The sequence below is a fragment of the Pelodiscus sinensis genome, chromosome 1 (assembly GCF_052426305.1).
Source record: "Pelodiscus sinensis isolate ZL-2025 chromosome 1, ASM5242630v1, whole genome shotgun sequence".
NCBI classification, from domain to species: Eukaryota; Metazoa; Chordata; order Testudines; family Trionychidae; genus Pelodiscus; species Pelodiscus sinensis.
The window spans coordinates 358,792,974-358,810,700 of NC_143052.1; the positions used below are offsets into that span (position 1 = coordinate 358,792,974).

At 48.1% G+C, this 17,727-nt stretch overlaps 1 protein-coding gene across 1 annotated transcript; it reads left to right on the forward strand.

Annotated features, from left to right (window-relative positions):
* The first annotated feature begins 10,844 nt into the window (after positions 1–10,844).
* Positions 10,845–11,792, forward strand: LOC102456939 (olfactory receptor 52K2-like). Its single transcript, XM_006117168.2, has one exon. The coding sequence runs from the start codon at positions 10,845–10,847 to the stop codon at positions 11,790–11,792; it is 948 nt and encodes a 315-aa protein (XP_006117230.2).
* The last annotated feature ends 5,935 nt before the right edge of the window (positions 11,793–17,727 follow it).

Sequence of the window (17,727 nt, forward strand, 5' to 3'; positions counted from 1 at the left end):
AAAGTCAGGTTGGTCCAGCGAGACCCCCAACCCTGAGCCCTGAGCTTCCCCTCCCCCTTCTTCCACTTGCTTCCCCCTTCCAGTTCCCTCCTCCCAGGTTTCCCCCTCCCCTCTCTTCCCCTCTCCCACCTCCTATTCCCAGTCTCTCCAGAGGTCCATTCCCCCCAGTTTTGTTCAATCAACCCAGTTTCTATTTTTGAACATACGTGTCCTTTATTTGACATCAAGAAGGGGGGCTAGGGAGGGGTAAGTGGAAGGACGTGAGGGAGGAATGGGGTATGAGCCCCCAGTGGGGAGGACCGGGGAGACTTTGAGGGCTCCTCGTGGTGGACGCTCTCCCTCAGGGCCTCCTGGATCCTGACAGCCCCCCGATGGACCCCTGGATGGCAGCCTGCAGCAAGTGCAGCTGAGCTGATGGCAACCACCCCACGAGATGCACCGGTGAGCCCAGGGGCAGCTCTGGCTCCATGTGGATGAGTGCTGTGGTGTCCTGAGTGTGAGCACTCAGGGCACTCCAAGCCAGGACTGCTTTGTTGTCCCGCATTGAGGTAGACAAGCAAGCGGGGAACCCTGAGAACTGTCTGTCTGGGGTGGGAGTCGGGTCCCTTTAAGCACAGAGCTCAGTTAGTCTCAGGCAGCAGACCCACACACTAAGTCCTAACCTGATGCCCTGCCAGCACTGGTTCCGGCCAGCCTTAACTTTGGTTCAGGGTCCACTCAGTGTGGACACGCTATTTCAAAATAGCAAAATGCTATTTTGAAATAGTTTTTGTTATAGATGTGTTATTTCGAATTAGCTTAATTCGAATGAACTATTTCGAATTAAGCCAGTTCGAAATAGTGCGGTGGTGAAGACACACCCTAAGAGAGACATCTAAACTAGGGATGTAAAATTTCAATTAGTTGATTAATCGAATAGTTTGCATTGACTATTTGATTAATTGATAAGGATGCTTCCACCTTTGAAGGGTAACAACAGCCCCTGGGCTGTTACTGCACGTCAGAGGTGAAAGTGCTGGGGGAGAATGGAGCCAGCAGTGGACTCCCCAGGAGGATGTTAAGAAGCCACATCCATGAAGCTGAGGGTGGGAAGGAGGGTGTCAGGTAGGCAGGTGAGGATGTGCATTGTGCGGCTCATAGGCCCCATTTCTCAGCCATCAGAGAAGAGTCCATTGTCTGACTCACAACTTTCACTCTGGCATTTCATTTCAGAAAGGGGAACTACACAACAACGAGATTAGTTAAACAGAAATTAAAAGGAACAGTGACAAAAGTAAAATCTCTGCAAGCTGCAAGAAAACTTCCCAAAGACATCATAATAGAAGCCCCACTTAAATGTGCACCCCACATTAAAGAACACACTGTAAGGAAACCAAAAAATGTCACCGTGGCTTAACAACCAATTAAAGAAGCAGTGGCAGATAAAAAGGCACTGTTTAAAAAGTGGAAGGCAAATCCCAGTGAGAAATATAGAAAGGAACATAAACTCTATGGCTGTGTCTAGACTGGCCAGTTTTTCCGGAAAATCAGCCACTTTTCTGGAAAAACTTGCCAGCTATCTACACTGGCCGCTTGAATTTCCGGAAAAGCACTGACGATCTCATGTAAGATTGTCAGTGTTCTTGCGGAAATACTATGCTACTCCCGTTCAGGCAAAAATCCTTTTGCGCAAAAGTTTTGCGCAAAAGGGCCAGTGTAGACAGCTCAGATTTGTTTTCCGCAAAAAAGCTCCGATCGCGAAAATGGCGATCGGGGCTTTTTTGCGGAAAAGCGCGTCTAGATTGGCACAGATGCTTTTCCGCAAAAAGTGGTTTTGCGGAAAAGTATCCATGCTAATCTAGACGCTCTGTTCTGAAAATGCTTTTAATGGAAAACTTTTCTGTTAAAAGCATTTCCGGAAAATCATGCCAGTTTAGACGTAGCCTATGGGTTTGTCTACACAGCAAAGTTATTTCGAAATAACTTTACCAGAGTCTACACAGCCAAACCGCTATTTTGAAACTAATTTGAAATAGTGGAGGGCTTATTTCAAATTTGGTAAACCTCATTCCACGAGGAATAACGCCAAATTCAAAATAGCTAAATTGAATTAAGTGCTGTGTAAATGCTTATTTCGAAATAGGGGGCCTCCAGCCCTTCCCAGGGTGCCCTAGTAGGCCAAACCAGGAAAACTCTTCTGCTCCCCCCCAGTTCTGGAGCCCTTAAAGGGGTAGACTCTGGCCACAGTGCCTGTGCCAGCTGCAAGGCTGCCAGAACTGAGCCAGCAGTCGCTGCCCCTGGTCCACCATGAGCCAGCAACCCACTGGCACCCAGACTTCCACTGCTTCCCAGGAGCAGGCTGGCAGCTCCCAGGAGCCGGCCAAGGGCTGCAAAAGGCAGGCACCTTCCTGGTCCAGTGCAGAGATCATGGACCTGATGGAGGTTTGGGGGGAAGCCTCCAATGTCCATGATCTCTGCACTAGATGCAGGAACGCGCCCGTCTACAGGCGGATGGCTGCCAGCCTGGCCACCAAAGACCACATGCGCACCCAGGAGCAGGTGCGCATGAAGATAAAGGAGCCACAGCAGGCCTATGCCAGGGCCACAGGGGACAGCTCCCAAACAGGGGCTGAGCCAGACCCCTGCCCCATTATGATGCCCTGGACCACATCCTGGGGGGGCAGATGGTCCAGGCTCCCCAGGTGGTCATCGACCCTGAGGCAGAGGGCCCTGACCAGGGCATGGAAGAAGAGGAGGAGGATGATGGCCAGGAGTCTCAGGAGCCTGGAGGAAGCATGGCATTCACCCAGGACTCCCGAGGCATCACAGCAGCCATGTCACCGGAAGGAAGGTTTCTTCACTCAATGTACAGTCAACCCGTGGAACTCCTTGCCAGAGGATGTTGTGAAGACTAGGGCTATAACAGGGTTGAAAAAAGAGCTAGGAAGATTTATGGAGGTTGGGTCCATCAACGGCTGTTAGCCAGGATGGGTAGGAATAGTGTCCCTAGCCTCTGTTTCTCTGGGAACGGATGATGGGAGAGGGATCACATGAGGATGACCTGTTGTGTTCCCTCCTGCTGGGGCCTCTGGTATTGGCCACTGTCAGCAGACAGAATACTGAGCTAGATGGATCTTTGATCTGTCCCAGTGTGGCCGTTCTCATGTTCTTATGTAACTTTTAGATCTTGGAACATGTCTTTATATTCCCCAAGAAGATTCCTGTCCTTCAGGCCGGGGCCCTGCAGTGGCTGTGGGCTGGCAGCCCTTTTCCCTGTGCCGGGCCTTGTGGGCAGGGCAAGGTATCAGCTTTGACTGTGGGTGGACAGCAGCTCAGAGAGGTGGCAAGGCAGGATGCTGATCAGACATCAGGGTGGCCTCGGTAGCTCACAGGGAACGAATGAAACTTTCGCCCCCAGTGCCCAGGAGTGAAGCGGAACAGTGCAGCTGAGTCTAACACATGCAATGCATTTGTCCTTGGGTCACTACTTCTAAACGCTCTTTAAATGGGGCAAAACACTGCTGAGCAACCTGGTTAAAGATGGACTGAGCCACACAGAGGTACAGTGAATTCTCCAGGTTTCCACACAGCTCATTTTTCAGCCTTATCTTGCTTGTTAACCAGGTACGACACACTGTCTGGAATTCTGCACTGTGTATAGGGCCTGTTAAGGCTAATTCCTACTCTGTCACATTGAGTGCAAAAGGTGGAAACCCACAAGATACCTTAAAATACCTTTCTTTCAGAGGATTCTGTTTTAAAAACTCCTCAGTGTCACAGAATACCTGACCTTGGGAGACAGGTGGGGTGGGAGCCTTTCTTCTTGAACCTAGGAAAATTGATTCTTCCAGAGGGGTACCCCAAAGTCTTTTACCGCAAGAGAGCTTGACATGAAAAAAAGGAAAACAAACTGTAATTTCTGATAGCTGACCTCCCAGTCTCCGTCAAGGGTATCCAATTACGATCCAGGACACAAGAATCAGATCATAAGCTTTAAAAAGGCGATTTTATTAACAAAACAAAAAGCTACTTGGTTGCTAAATGTAATAGACCAACTGAGATAAAAACATTAAAAAACCAGATAATTGCTTCTTGCGATTCAGCATAAGTTGCAGTGTAAGGGGTATGGAGGGGCACAAGGACGCAACACAGAGGAATTCAGCCCAACTACATAACAAAGAAAGTGACTGTGTCTAATTAAACATTCCCTATCTACTCGTATATCTGTACTTCCAAGGTCCACTCCATTTCGTAAGCCTGGCTAGTGCTTTTCTGGGCATGGGTGTTCCTGTGGTTCAATTCATCTTTTCCCCCAAGTTCTTGGCTTAAACTCCAAAGAGAACTGGGCCGGCAGATTCCCTTTCAATACAAATCTCAACACTTTCTTCCCCTAGGTTCTCCTGGCTCTATACCAGCACTTCCTAGATATTTTCAGGATTCTCTGACATTAACCCTTTACAAGCAGTACTCCTCCCATCTGTCACTGGGCCCAACCACATGCTGCAAGGAACCAAATCCGAGGACTCAGTGGCCTTTCAGTAGGAGCCCACTACAATTAATAAATAATCATCTCACTCTAATGAATGGAGACACTGCAGATCCTCCCTCCCAGCTCTCTGGATTCTGCTGAAACGTAGACTCTCGTTAAGTGATTTGGGCCAATCACGTCGCTGGTAGAAGTGGGTGGAGCCCAACTGAATTTAGGGTAGATCTCCTGAGTAGGAAACCCCATGGAGAGAGAGCATCAAGCCTCTGTGCTGATGGATGGATGGTAGGAAGCAAGTCTGAGAAGGTCTAAGAAAAATTTCAGAAGCTGGGGACTTGTGAGCCAGTGTCTAAGCTCAAACCATTACCTTTCTTGCTGCCTGAATTTCTCCATCTGTACAAAGGCTATGAGCTCTCACAGAGCACAATGGTGTCCCTGGGTCATTGCGCCTCAGTAGGAACGAATGAGGATGCCAAATTCAGGAAAAGATGCTGGGAAATAGCGCAACTCACCCCATCTCATGGTGGTTTTATTATTTGATTTTACAAAGCCAGCAACAAATGTAGAATCATAAAATCATAGAATCCTAGAATTGGAAGGGAGCTTGAGAGATCAAGTCCTGTCCCCTGCTTTCATGGCAGGACCAAGCACTGTCTAGATCATCCCTGATAAATGCAATTTCAGACCATTGCTTCTTGTCCTCTCCTCAGAGGCATCAGAGAACAATTTTCTGCCTCCTCTTTGTAACATCCTTTTAGACTCAACAGGCTGGTTACCTGGAAGCCACAAACAGTCTCTTGAGCCACCCTGACCCTTGGCTCACCACCTCGATATTGGACATCATGGTGAGCGGTGACTGAAAACAATTTGTTTGCCCTATAAAAATCTAGTGTCCTTCTCGAGCCATTGTTCTTTCCCCTCAAAACACCCCACCCCTGTTCAAGTACAGTGCTCTGATGCCCGGGTCTAATTCTGCATTGACTCCATTGGGACTTTATTTTCTCCTGACTTGTCATGCTGGGGGCTCTGTTCTGCCTGTCTCCAGCACTCTGGGCCCCGCTGCCATCCCCACCTGGGAACCCCAAACCGTTCAAACTTCAGGGGAACTTAAAATGACAAAGGCTGCCAGATCGATTAGCAGAACATGGAACCTGTGGAAGAGCCATTCAAGTGCTAACGAAGCCGTTGAACAGGCATTTGCCAACCCCAGGGACATAAAGTCAGTTTCTAAAAGTACTGTGGGAGTCGACAAGACCTTAGTTTAAAATTTGCTTTGAAAATATTTCATTGGTGAGTTACTGAGGGTTATAAAATCACCACTTTAAAAAATCGCCCTCCCACCTAGCTACCATCGGGTATCGGGGCACCTGTCTAATCGTGCTGCGTAGGGCCCATAATTCCTAAGCTGAGGCCTGCCTCTGGGGATACTGCTTGTGACTTGCCTCTTCTGGACTGGAGAATAGCAACAACTCAAATAAGAGAAAAGAGTCCCTTTGGAAAAGCCCCTTAATTGCTGTTTATTCCTAAAGCTGGTTAATGAGCACACAAGCACTGAGAGGCTGCTCTCCAGCCTGTTTACATTCAGACATTGAGCACGCCCCTCTGGGATCACACCGAGCCTTCCTACAAAAAGTGCCACCCCTCTGTTGCCTCTGACCGAGATGCTGCCGCAGGTGCTGGAGGGAGAGAAGTGAAGCTGATACCTATGGAAGACACGTCCGTCTCAGCATTCCCAGGTACCCGTCTCTCGCTGAGGAGCTCCCCTGCTTGACAAACCAAAGGTTACGTAGGCCTGATGGGTTAGCCAGTAAGTCTGGGGTCCTTTCTGCTCTCCTCAGCTCTTAGACATCCCAGGGCTCTTGCCACAGGTGATAAGTTTTTTCAAAGCGACGAGGAGTCCTGTGGCGCCTTATAGACTAACTGAAGTGTCGGAGCGTAAGCATCACGTGCATCTGATGAAGTGGGTCTTTGCTCACGAAAGTTCATGCTCCTACACTTCAGTTAGTCTATAAGGTGCCTCAGACTAACACGGCTACCCCTCTGAAGTTTTGTCGAGTATCACAAACCTAAACCTCACTCTTTTCTTTGCACCAACTCCTGCCCCTGCTGGGCTGCGTTTCAGGGGCTAAGTGGATCGTTCCAGATGATGGGTGTTACTAGATGTGCAATGCAAGAGCAAATTTTGAGGCGGTGGTCCATAATATGCTGAGACCCCTCCCCCGCTGAGGGATACCTCCCCTTGAAGTAAGACCAGAAAAAAGACCACAGGAGCCAGCTTTGTGGTAATGCCCAGAAACGGTCACCTCCTCCCCCTGCATTTCAGGGCTCCGGCCGTTCATGCTTTTAACCTGCTTGGGAGCATGGCGGTTCTAAGGCCCTCGCTGGATCATTTGTACGAAGTTTTCAGCATGGGCAAGACGTCTGCTCTCCCAGATTCAATCCCCAGGGTGTCAGAACGGCCATGTCGGAGCAGCCAGAATCTGTTCGGCCGGAAGCAGACACCCCGTTAGAGACAGCTGGGTGCAAACAGTTCTGCAGTTGGGCAAACGGATCAGCAATTACATGCCAGGACTCACGATTGCCGGGGTCACACAGCATTCACCTAATGTGACACCACCAGCACCGTCCACAGTAGCCACTCCAGTTGGGAATCCCTCTCCACTGAGCTCTTCCCTCCCGCAATGTCCATGGCAAGGCAGCGCCCAGGCCACAGATGGGTTCTGTGGACAGGTGTTTTTTAAATCAATTTTACACATTCAGACTTTCAGTGTAAGTGAATGTTCCCTTGGGCATGTGCTATGAGACAGGGTGGCTGCATCTAGATTGGCATGATTTTCCAGAAATGCTTTTAACGGAAAACTTTTCCGTTAAAAGCATTTTTGGAAAAGAGCATCTAGATTGACACAGACGCTTTTCCGCAAAATCACTTTTTGTGGAAAAGCGTCCGTGCCAATCTAGACGCGGTTTTCCGCAAAAAAGCCCCGATCGCCATTTTCACCATCAGGGCTTTTTTGCGGAAAACAAATCTGAGCTGTCTGCACTGGCCCTTTTGTGCAAAAGTTTTGCGCAAAAGAGACTTTTGCCTGAACGGGAGCAGCATAGTATTTCTGCAAGAAGCACTGATTTCTTACAGTAGAAAGTCAGTGTTTTTGTGGAAATTCAAGCGGCCAGTGTAGACAGCTGGCAAGTTTTTCCGGAAAAGCGGCTGATTTTCTGGAAAAACTGGCCAGTCTAGACACAGCCGGCGAATATAAACTTTTGATTTGCATTTTTAGCAATAAGCCCACGGAGTTTAACGCCATAACACAGGCCATTACATTTCACCTAGTTACTCCTCTGTTCAGCTCAATGACCTGTGTGTGACTAAGGTCTGTGCCACACTGGGATTTTACAGCACAGATACATAGAGCCCAGGGTAAGAAAGGACACAAAGGCGGCCAAGTCTAACCCCCCTGCCAAGACGCAGAATTTGCTGTGTCTGTACCATCCAGGACAGGTGAGTATTCATCCTTCTATGGGAACCCTCCCCAGGCATCTCTTCCTTTGACCTCCTGCTCTTACAATCCACACTTTTTTCAAGAGATTTCTTCTAAATCTGCTGTGCACTTCTTTGAGCCAATTATGGCTGTCCTGCTCCCTGTGGCAAGAGAGAACAAGTTTTCTCCATCTTCTTTTTTCGTGGCAGCTTTTCAAGTACCTGAGGAACAGTGTCATATGCCCCTTCGGTGCCCTCGTTTCCGAACTGGACATGCTTAGTTCCATTGTCTGCTCACATTCGTTGCATTGCGTCTCTTGGATCATCTTCATCCTTTGCCTCTGGATTGTTTCCAGAACCCTTGAAATCTTCTGAGGGATAGGTGAGAAAACTGGACACGGTTCTCCAGCCAAGACCTAGGCTATGTCATGTAGGGGAACACTGTCACTTCCTGTGACTTCCACTCTGTGCTTCTCGTAATGAAACTCCAAATTGCATTTGCTTTTCTGTCAATACCCCTCCCCCAAGAGAGCTGTAGCTGTGTCGATCTTACCATGTTGCAAACAACATGAGGGCAGCAAAAATTTCTTCCATCCACCTCTCTAGTGCCTCTTGGTGAAGAGGATCACCCATGCTAATGGAAGGACCCCTGCCGCTGCTGTAAGTGGCTGCCTATGTTGAAGCACTACAGCACTGTCACTGTGGCAATTTACTGGTAGACGTGCTCTCAAGTAGATGATCCAGAAATGCACCCAGGCTGGGTCTGCAGACCCACGGAATTATAGAATCCACCAAGTCCCTTTGCAGTGGATCCCAATGGTTGATCATCCTCAAGGCTAAACATTTGTCCCTTATTTCCAGCTGGAATTTGTCTGGATTCAGTGTCCAGACATTACCATAAAATTATCTGCTTGAGCGTGTTTTTGACAAGATAAATAGATGGGGCTCTTCAGTGTCTCTCTGTCAGTCCTAATCTCCAGCCACCAGTGACTTCTGTGTCTCTTTTCTGCACCATCTCTCCTTTTACAGCATCTTTTTTGAAACATGGATCCCAAAAATTGACGCAACTGATGTCACCTATACCAAGCGCTGAGGTAAAATCCTTCCCCTCTTCAAACTCACCGTCTCCCTGTTTGTGCATCCCAGCATCCCATCAACCCTTCCAGCCCCAGCATCGCACTGGAGACTCACACTCAGTCGGTTGCCCGCAACGTCCCCTGAATCCTTTTTGGGGTCCCTATGTTCCATAGAACAGTGTCCAGGTCTCTGGGTCAGGCCTGCAGTCCCTGTTCCAAGAGGATCACTGTGAACTCAGACAAACTTTGGGTCGTCCACAAATTTTATCTGCTGGGATTATCTCTTTGCTTCCAGATCATTTATGACAACACTGAAGAGCATTGGGCCTAGAACTGACCCCTTGAAAACCCAACGAGGAACAACCTCATTCCCTGACAGTGGTCCATTGACAATGGTTTCTGATATCTGTCAATGGGACACAATAAGTCCACTTTATATGTGCTCTTTTATTGTAGAGTGATTTTTTTTACGCTAAGGCTACGTCTACACTGGCATGATTTTCCAGAAATGCTTTTAATGGAAAAGTGTTCCGTTAAAAGCATTTTCAGAAAAGCGCGTCTAGATTGGCAGGAAGCTTTTCCGGAAAAGCATCCGTGGCCAATCTAGACACATGTTTCCGCAAAAAAGCCCCGATCATCATTTTCGTGATTGGGGCTTTTTTGCGGAAAAGACTACTGTGCTGTCTACACTGGCCCTTTTCCGGAACAGTTTTCCAGAAAAAGACTTTTGCCCGAACGGGAGCAGCATAGTTTTTCTGAAAAGCACTGATGATCTTACATTAGATCGTTAGTGCTTTTCCGGAAATTCAAGGGCAAGTTATTCCGGAAAAGCGGCTGATTTTCCGGAATAAGTGGCCAATGTAGCCACAGCCTAAATGTCTTCCTCTACTAACTCAAATGTCACAGAGAAACCAAAGTCTATTACATCTGAATATTCCCTCTAAATCAGTTTTTCCTGAGCATTTGCCTCAGCTATGGGAATCGGCCTTTTAAAGCCCTGTGTGTGTGTAGATCATTCTCATGGAGAACTGTTCTCTCTTTGACAATTGGTGTGTAGTCTACCTTCATCCTTTCCCCTTTTTTGTCTCTTCTCTAAACAATCCCAGACTCTTCAGTCTCCCTGTCAGTAGCTTCCTCCCCAATTGTCGTGGCCTGTCTCACAGCTCCACTTTATATTTCCTGTGTCGTTCATACAGAGGAGGTGACAGAGCACATGTCAAGAGCTGGCTATTCTCCATCCCGTTCCTTGTCTTGCTTTTCCACACTGCTGTGGATAAGCAGGTGTTCCCTGGAGCTGTTCTCAATGATGCCAAGATCTCTTCTTCAAAGTGTGTTTTAGTTGGAAGGTTTTCATGAAGCAGAAGTCTTGACAGAGTCCCCCCCCACCCCCATGATTGTAAGCAACAGAGTGGAACGCTCTCCACAGCAGGTCTCTCTAGCTGGGGCCACATGGCGTTCAGCAAAAAGGAGGGATAAACAGGAGCCACACTGAACATTCCTGAGGGTATTTATGAATGTTTCCCACACTCAGACTTTTAGGAGTTATTGGCTCAGGGAGCACTATCAAATAGGGAATTAGCAGGGTCAGGTTTTTATAATTCCTTTGTTCTGAATAATGAAAATGTGTGTTAAGAGTGTTCAGTCGGCTTCCCGCATGAGAACAGCCAACTAGTGGTGCATGTACTAACTCCAACTAACATTGTCTCTCCATCCAGGTGTTTGTACTCCGACCATCTCCCTAGATGTTGGGCATATAAAGAAGTCAGTGGCACATATTGAACATTCAGGAAACATTGTTCTGCCTCAGAGTTGGACATCTCCTGCCTCCATGTCAGATTCCAACACAACCGACTTCACCAACCCCTCCACCTTCATCCTGTTGGGCGTTCCTGGACTGGAAGCGGCCCATCTATGGATCTCCATCCCCTTCTGCGCCATGTATGCCTTAGCAGTATTGGGGAACTTCACCATCTTGTTCATCGTGAAGATGGACCCAAGCCTCCATGAGCCCATGTACTATTTCCTCTGCATGCTGGCGGTCACTGACCTGGTCTTGTCTACATCCACCCTGCCCAAAATGCTGAGCATCTTCTGGTTCAATTCCAGGGAAATCCATTTCAGTGCCTGCCTCTCCCAGACGTTCTTCATTGACTGTTTCACAGTGATAGAATCTGGGATCTTCGTGGCCATGGCTTATGATCGCTACGTGGCCATCTGTGATCCTCTGAGACATTCCACCACCCTTACAAACCTCTTTGTAGTCAAGACTGGCCTGGCCATGGTGCTTCGTGGCAGCGTGCTCGTAATGCCCTATCCCATCCTCGCAAGTCTGCGGCCATATTGCAGAACCAACATCATCTCCCATGTATTCTGTGAGCACATGGCCGTGGTGAAGTTGGCCTGCACTGACGTCACCATCAGTAATTACTACGGCCTTTCTGTGCTATTCAGTGTCCATGGACTTGATGTAATTTTGATCGCCATGTCCTATACCCAGATCCTCAGGGCCATCTTCAGACTCCCCACAAAGGATGCCCGGCTCAAGACTTTTGGGACCTGCGTTTCCCACCTCTGCGCCATCCTAACATTTTACATCCCAATGATTTTCACCGCTCTCATGCACCGGTTTGGCCGCAATGTGGCCTTGTCTTTCCACATTCTCTTTGCCAACATTTACCTCTTAGTGCCCCCCATGCTAAACCCCATCATCTATGGGGTGAGGAGCAAGCAAATTCGGGAACGGCTGCTCCGGCTCTTTAATCGTAAAAGGACCTAAAGTTTTCTCCTGGTGCTTTTGCTCTCAGTCCCACCTTTGGGAAGATCTAGCTGGTGATATGGAATGTGGCTCTCCTCACTGAGTCATTTACCGCATAGTCTGAGAGACATCTAAACACGTTCCCCGACTTACTGTGCTATGTCAGCCAGTCAAACTGGGGAACAGGCCTGTGTATAACTCAGTAACATAGTGGAATTCAACTTTTTTTACTGCTGGTAACAGGCACTGTGACCCCATCCCTTGATCTGCCTGTTCCCTCAAAGTCTTGCCCCCTTGTTACACATTCAGCTAAGGCCCATCATCTACAGTTTGCTCAATTCCTCTTCTCTCCTTCCCTGTCACTCACTGGTTCATCTCCACCTCCTTCCCCAACAGCTGGTCTCCTTCTGCTCTAGGGCTAAGATGGGAACTTCTGCATCCCAACAAGGAGCCTGAGAGGTGGCTAGAGAAGCCCTTGGTTACCAGAGAAGGCAGGATGCTAGTCAGAGACCAGGGTGGCCTCAGTAGCTCAAAGAATGTGATGAAGAATTGTCCCCAGTGCGTAGGGTCTGCAGCTGAACAGTGAAGCTGTGTCTAACACATGGAATGCATGTGTTCTTTGGTCACTACTTCTAGAAGCTCTTTACCCAGGCTGCTCGGCAGCATTACGCCACATTTACAGACAGACTGAGCCACATGGAAAGAAAGCGATTTACCCAAACCACACAATGAGTTGGTGGCAGAGCTGAGAATAGGAACTGGGTTTCAGATTCCCCCACGCCAGCACCGATGCTCTGGCCATGAACTGCCAATGCTGTTCTGGCTCGTATTGGACACAGTGTGGCTGTGTTTTGTCATCTGTGGAGATGAAGTCCTTCTTAAGCAGGAGGTTTTTATTAAAATGATAAGCAAGAACTACAGCCACAAAAAAACAGGTTTCCACACAACTCAGTCTCCAGCCTGATCTTGCTTGTTTACCAGGCACCACACACTGTCTGGAATGCTACATAATCCATAGGGCCTGAACATAAGAATATAAGAACGGCCATACTGGATCAGACCAAAGGTCCTTCTAGCCCAGTATCCTGTCTACCGACAGTGGCCAGCACCAGGTGCCCCAGAGAGTGTGGACCAAAGACAATGATCAAGCGATTTGTCGCCTGCCATCTCTCTCCAGCCTCTGACAAACAGAGGCCAAGGACTTCATATTATCCCCTGGCTAATAGCTTTTTATGGACCTAACCTCCATGAAATTATCTAGCTTCTCTTTAAACTCTATTATAGTCCTAACCTTCACAGCCTCCTCTGGCAAGGAGTTCCACAGGTTGACTACACGCTGTGTGAAAAAGAACTTTCTTTTATTAGTTTTAAACCTGCTACCCATTAATTTCATTTGGTGTCCTCTAGTTCTTCTATTTAGGGAACTAAGAAATAACTTTTCTTAGCAGCCCTCTCCACACCACTCATGATTTTATAGGCCTCTATCATATCCCCCCTCAGTCTCCTCTTTTCTAAACTGAAAAGTCCCAGTCGCTTTAACCTCTCCTCATATGGGACCCGTTCCAAACCCCTAATCGTTTTAGTTGCCCTTCTCTGAACCCTTTCCAAGGCCAAAATATCTTTTTTGAGGTGAGGAGACCACATCTGTACACAGTATTCAAGATGTGGGCGTACCATAGTTTTATACAGGGGCAGTAAGATATTCTGGGTCTTATTGTCTATCCCTTTCCTAATAATTCCTAGCATCCTATTTGCCTTTTTGACCGCCGCAGCACACTGCATGGAAGTTTTCAGAGAACTGTCCACGATAACTCCAAGATCTCCTTCCTGATTTGTCGTAGCCAAATTAGCCCCCATCATACTAATAACTCCCCCACACACAAACACACACTCCAGACAGCCACTTACCACAAGGGTCCCGTTTTTACTCCTCTTTTACCTGGAGAACTCCCTCTCCAAACTCTCCTGTTAGCTGTTCCTGTCAGGGCTTTTCCCCACGCTGGCACTTTAAAAGCAAAAGGTGGAAACCTGCAAGAGACCTTAAGAATACCTTGTCTTTAGAGGCTTTTGTCTGAAAAAAAATCCCCTAGGTCACAGATTCCCTGATTTTAGGAGACAAGCTGCCACCATAGCCGCCACACAAGTGAAAACAAAAAAACAAACAAAAACACAACTCTTTCTTCTTGAACCCAGGGGAAATTGACTTTTCCCACATGAGAACATGTAAAAAATAAAATAAAATAAAATAAAATAAAAAACTATAAATCTCTGATAGCTGACTTCTCAGTCTTAGACCCAGACATCCAATTGCCTTTCAGGACACAAGAATAAAATCATACTCTTAAAAAGGTGATTCTATTAGCAAAACAAAAAGATAGTTGGTAAGGCATACTTGGTTGTGCGGTGTAATAGATGAACTGAGAAAAAAAGATTTAAAGAGAGAGAATTGGCCTCTAGAATTCAACTTTAGTTACAGTGTAAAGAGTGTGCGGGCACAAGGACTCAACACAGAAGAATTTAGCCAAACTACGTCACAAAGGGTGTGACTAGACTACTGAGTTTTGTCAACAAATGTGGACTTTTGTCGACAAAACTATACCTGTGTCTACACTACCGCTGAGTTCTGTTGACATAACGTCGACAGAACTCAGCAGTTTTGTCGATGCTGGTAAACCTCATTTTACGAGGCATAACGCCTTCTGTCGACAGAGTTCTGTCGACAGAAGGTGTTATTGCCTGCAGGGTTGTGTCTAGACTACACTGCCATGTCGACAAAGCAGCTTGCTTTGTCGACAGAACTCAATGTAGTCTAGACGCTCTCTGTCGACAGAAGCCTGTAGTCTAGACATACCCAAAGAAAAGAACTGTGTCCAATTAAACATTCCTTACCTACTTGCTTGACTGTACTTCCAAAGGTTTCCTTTGAGGATGGGAACTGATAGGTCTGATATGAAGTGATAAAAGATATTACCTCACTCACCTTGTCTCGCTAATATCCTGGGACCAACCTGACTCCAACTACACTGCATATAGGAGATGTCAGACCAGCAATGGGTACAGCATAATAATCCTCACTGTTCCAGTTCATTTCTAGGCATGGGTGTTCCTTTTCTGGACATGGGTATCCCTGTGGTTCAATTCATCTTTTCCCCCCAGCTCTTGCTTTTAAACTCCCAAGAGAACAGCAGGCAGATTCCCTTTCCATTCAAATCTCAGCACTTTCTTCCAATTGGTTCGCCTGGCTCCCTGCCAACACTTTCTAGATTTTTGCAGGATTTTCTGAGTTTAACCCTTTACAGGCGGTACTCCTCTCATCCATCACTGGGCCCAAGCACATAGAATCATAGAATCATAGAATAATAGGACTGGAAGGGACCTCGAGAGGTCATCGAGTCCAGCCCCCCGCCCTCAAGGCAGGACCAAGCTCCGTCTACACCATCCCTGACACATGCTCCAAGGAATCAAATAAGTGCAGCATGCGACTCAATGGCCCTGATTAGGGCCTTTCAGTAGCAGTCCACTAGAATAAATATTCATCTCCCTTAAATGCCCAATGACCCCATGTTGCAGACCCTCCCTCCCAGCTCACTGGATGCTGCTGACATGTGATGTCTAGTTAAGTGACTTGAATCATATTCCTCAGCGGGGGTAAGTGGGTTCAGCCCCACTGAAACGAGGGGATGTCCCCTGAGTAGGTAACCCAATGGAGAGAGAGCACCAGGCCTTTGTGTCCTGCATAGACCATGGGAGCCGGGTCTGAGAAGGTCTAAGCAAAATTTCAGCAGCTGGGGACTCGTAGGCGAGTTTCCTGGTCTCCAGCCACGTCCCTTCCTTCTGCCTGAATTTCTCCATCTGTACCAGGGTTAGAAGCTCTTGGAGCAGTCAGCAACAGTCTGGGTAAGATTGATCAATGGTGTCCCTGTGTCATTGTGCCTCAGTCGGGCACAGATGAACACACCATATACAGGAAAAATGCAAAGAATTAGGGCAACTCACCCCAGTCTCAAGGTGGTTTTCTCATTAGATTTTACAAAGCCAGACTGGTTACATGGAAGCCACAAATGCAGTCTCCGGAGGCACCCAAGCCCTCAGCTCACCGCCTGGATACTGGACATCGTGGGGAGTGGGGTTTGAAACCAATTTCAGCACAAAAGACGCCTGCAGTGAGTCAGGTCGCTATGTAACTCACATCTCATGCAAGAAGTGTGCTGCTGGCAACCCGCTAGCATAGAGAAGCCAAAGGTTTAATAGAAAAAGAAAAAGTAAGAAATATCAATGGTTAAATACCAGATAAAACCCACCCTTGGTATTTTGTAGTGTTCAGGTATCAGTCTCATAGCAGTGATGCAATAACCTGCTCGCTTGCAAATGTCTCTCTGGAAGTTGCCCAGGCAGGTTGGGCTGTGCCAAACGTGAGTAGGCAGGACCTCTGATTTCGGCAGAGTGCAGTGTGGCTGAAGAGCAGGGTTCCTAACGCGGGGGGAGGGATAGCTCAGTTGTTTGAGCATTGGCCTGCTAAACCTAGAGTTGTGAGTTCAATCCTTGAGGAGGCCATTTGGGGGAAAAAATTGTCAGGGATGGTACTTGGTCCTGCTGTGCAGGCAAGGGACTGGACTTGATGAACTTCCAGCTCTAGGAGACAGGCAATCTTCATTCATTCATTCATTAATAGACTTTGCTACAGAGCTTGGAACATTTCTCCTGTTCCAGAACTGGTCATACCTGTCCCTTCCTGGTAAGTGCTGGTCAAGTCTGCATGGCCTGGACCCTCCATATGAGTGGCAGGTGAGACCTCACCCCACAAGCTATCCTGGGTGCATGGCTTCCTCCCACCCAATCTAACATCACTCTGGGTTGGCAGTGATCTTGGCATCTTGATGACAGCAGCTACCTGACCCCAATCACCTCCCCAGTGTTGGTTGTCCAAGCAGGTTATGGCATTCTTTGCATTCTCCATATGGGGACTTAGAAGGCCGTCCATTGCTGGGGTCACATGGAGGCCAAAGGCCATCCAGCTGAAGCGATAGAACCCTTGTGAGTTGTGAATAGTTTCTTCTGCCCAGTATTCTGAACTACAGCTACCTGGCAATACTGTGTCATGGCCCTTTTGTGAGCCCTCAGTGCAGGGCTAACCCGCTGTTGCTGGGTGAGAATGCCCCGAGACAGAAAGCAGAAAACCATTGCTAAGGGGGATCTCTGCTTCCGACTGCTAATGAACTGACACCTGCCCACACCCCAGATCAGTAATGATCAGACCACCTTTCAGAGGCGTAGCTGTGTTAGTCTGCAACTTTCAAAACAATGGGAAGTCCTGCAGCTCCTTAGAGAGTAACAAACATAGATAGGACCAGGAACTTTCGTGAGTAAAACCCAGAGGAGTTGGACAAGAAATACCAAAAAACCCAAGATAGATAGATAGATAACAGCAAAAAAGTCCCTGTCAATTACAGATCCTGTGTTCATGAGGCTAATTAAGCCAGCTGGATATGCTCCATTCTTCTTACTATACCTACAATTTTTCCCTGTGGGATGACAGAGTAACATTTTCACATCACTCTGCGTCACACAGGAACATGCCCTGCCCACCCCCAGCCTGGTCCTTCCCAGGGCCCACGTGGGAGTCTGAGACTGCGTACGACCCCAACCCTGCACTCCCCTCCCCAACGGCTGGAGGGCTGGCATGATCTTCCCCTGGGAAAAGCAACACATGGGGGTGAAAGCAGGCCCAGCCCTGCCCCTCCCAGCACGAGGGGGGAAATCCAGGCCTGGGAGCTGTGCCTAACATGCGATGTGGCCCAGCATGGCCCAGCTGGCAGGATTAGAGCTGGGGCTGGCGCACACCACTGCCTGGCCACTGGAGTTCTGGTAAGACCATGGTGGGGAGGGAGAAGGGGACCTTGGCTGGTGGAGGAGGGAGGTGGAAGGGGTCCCTGGCTGGCGGAGGGGGGAGGTGGAA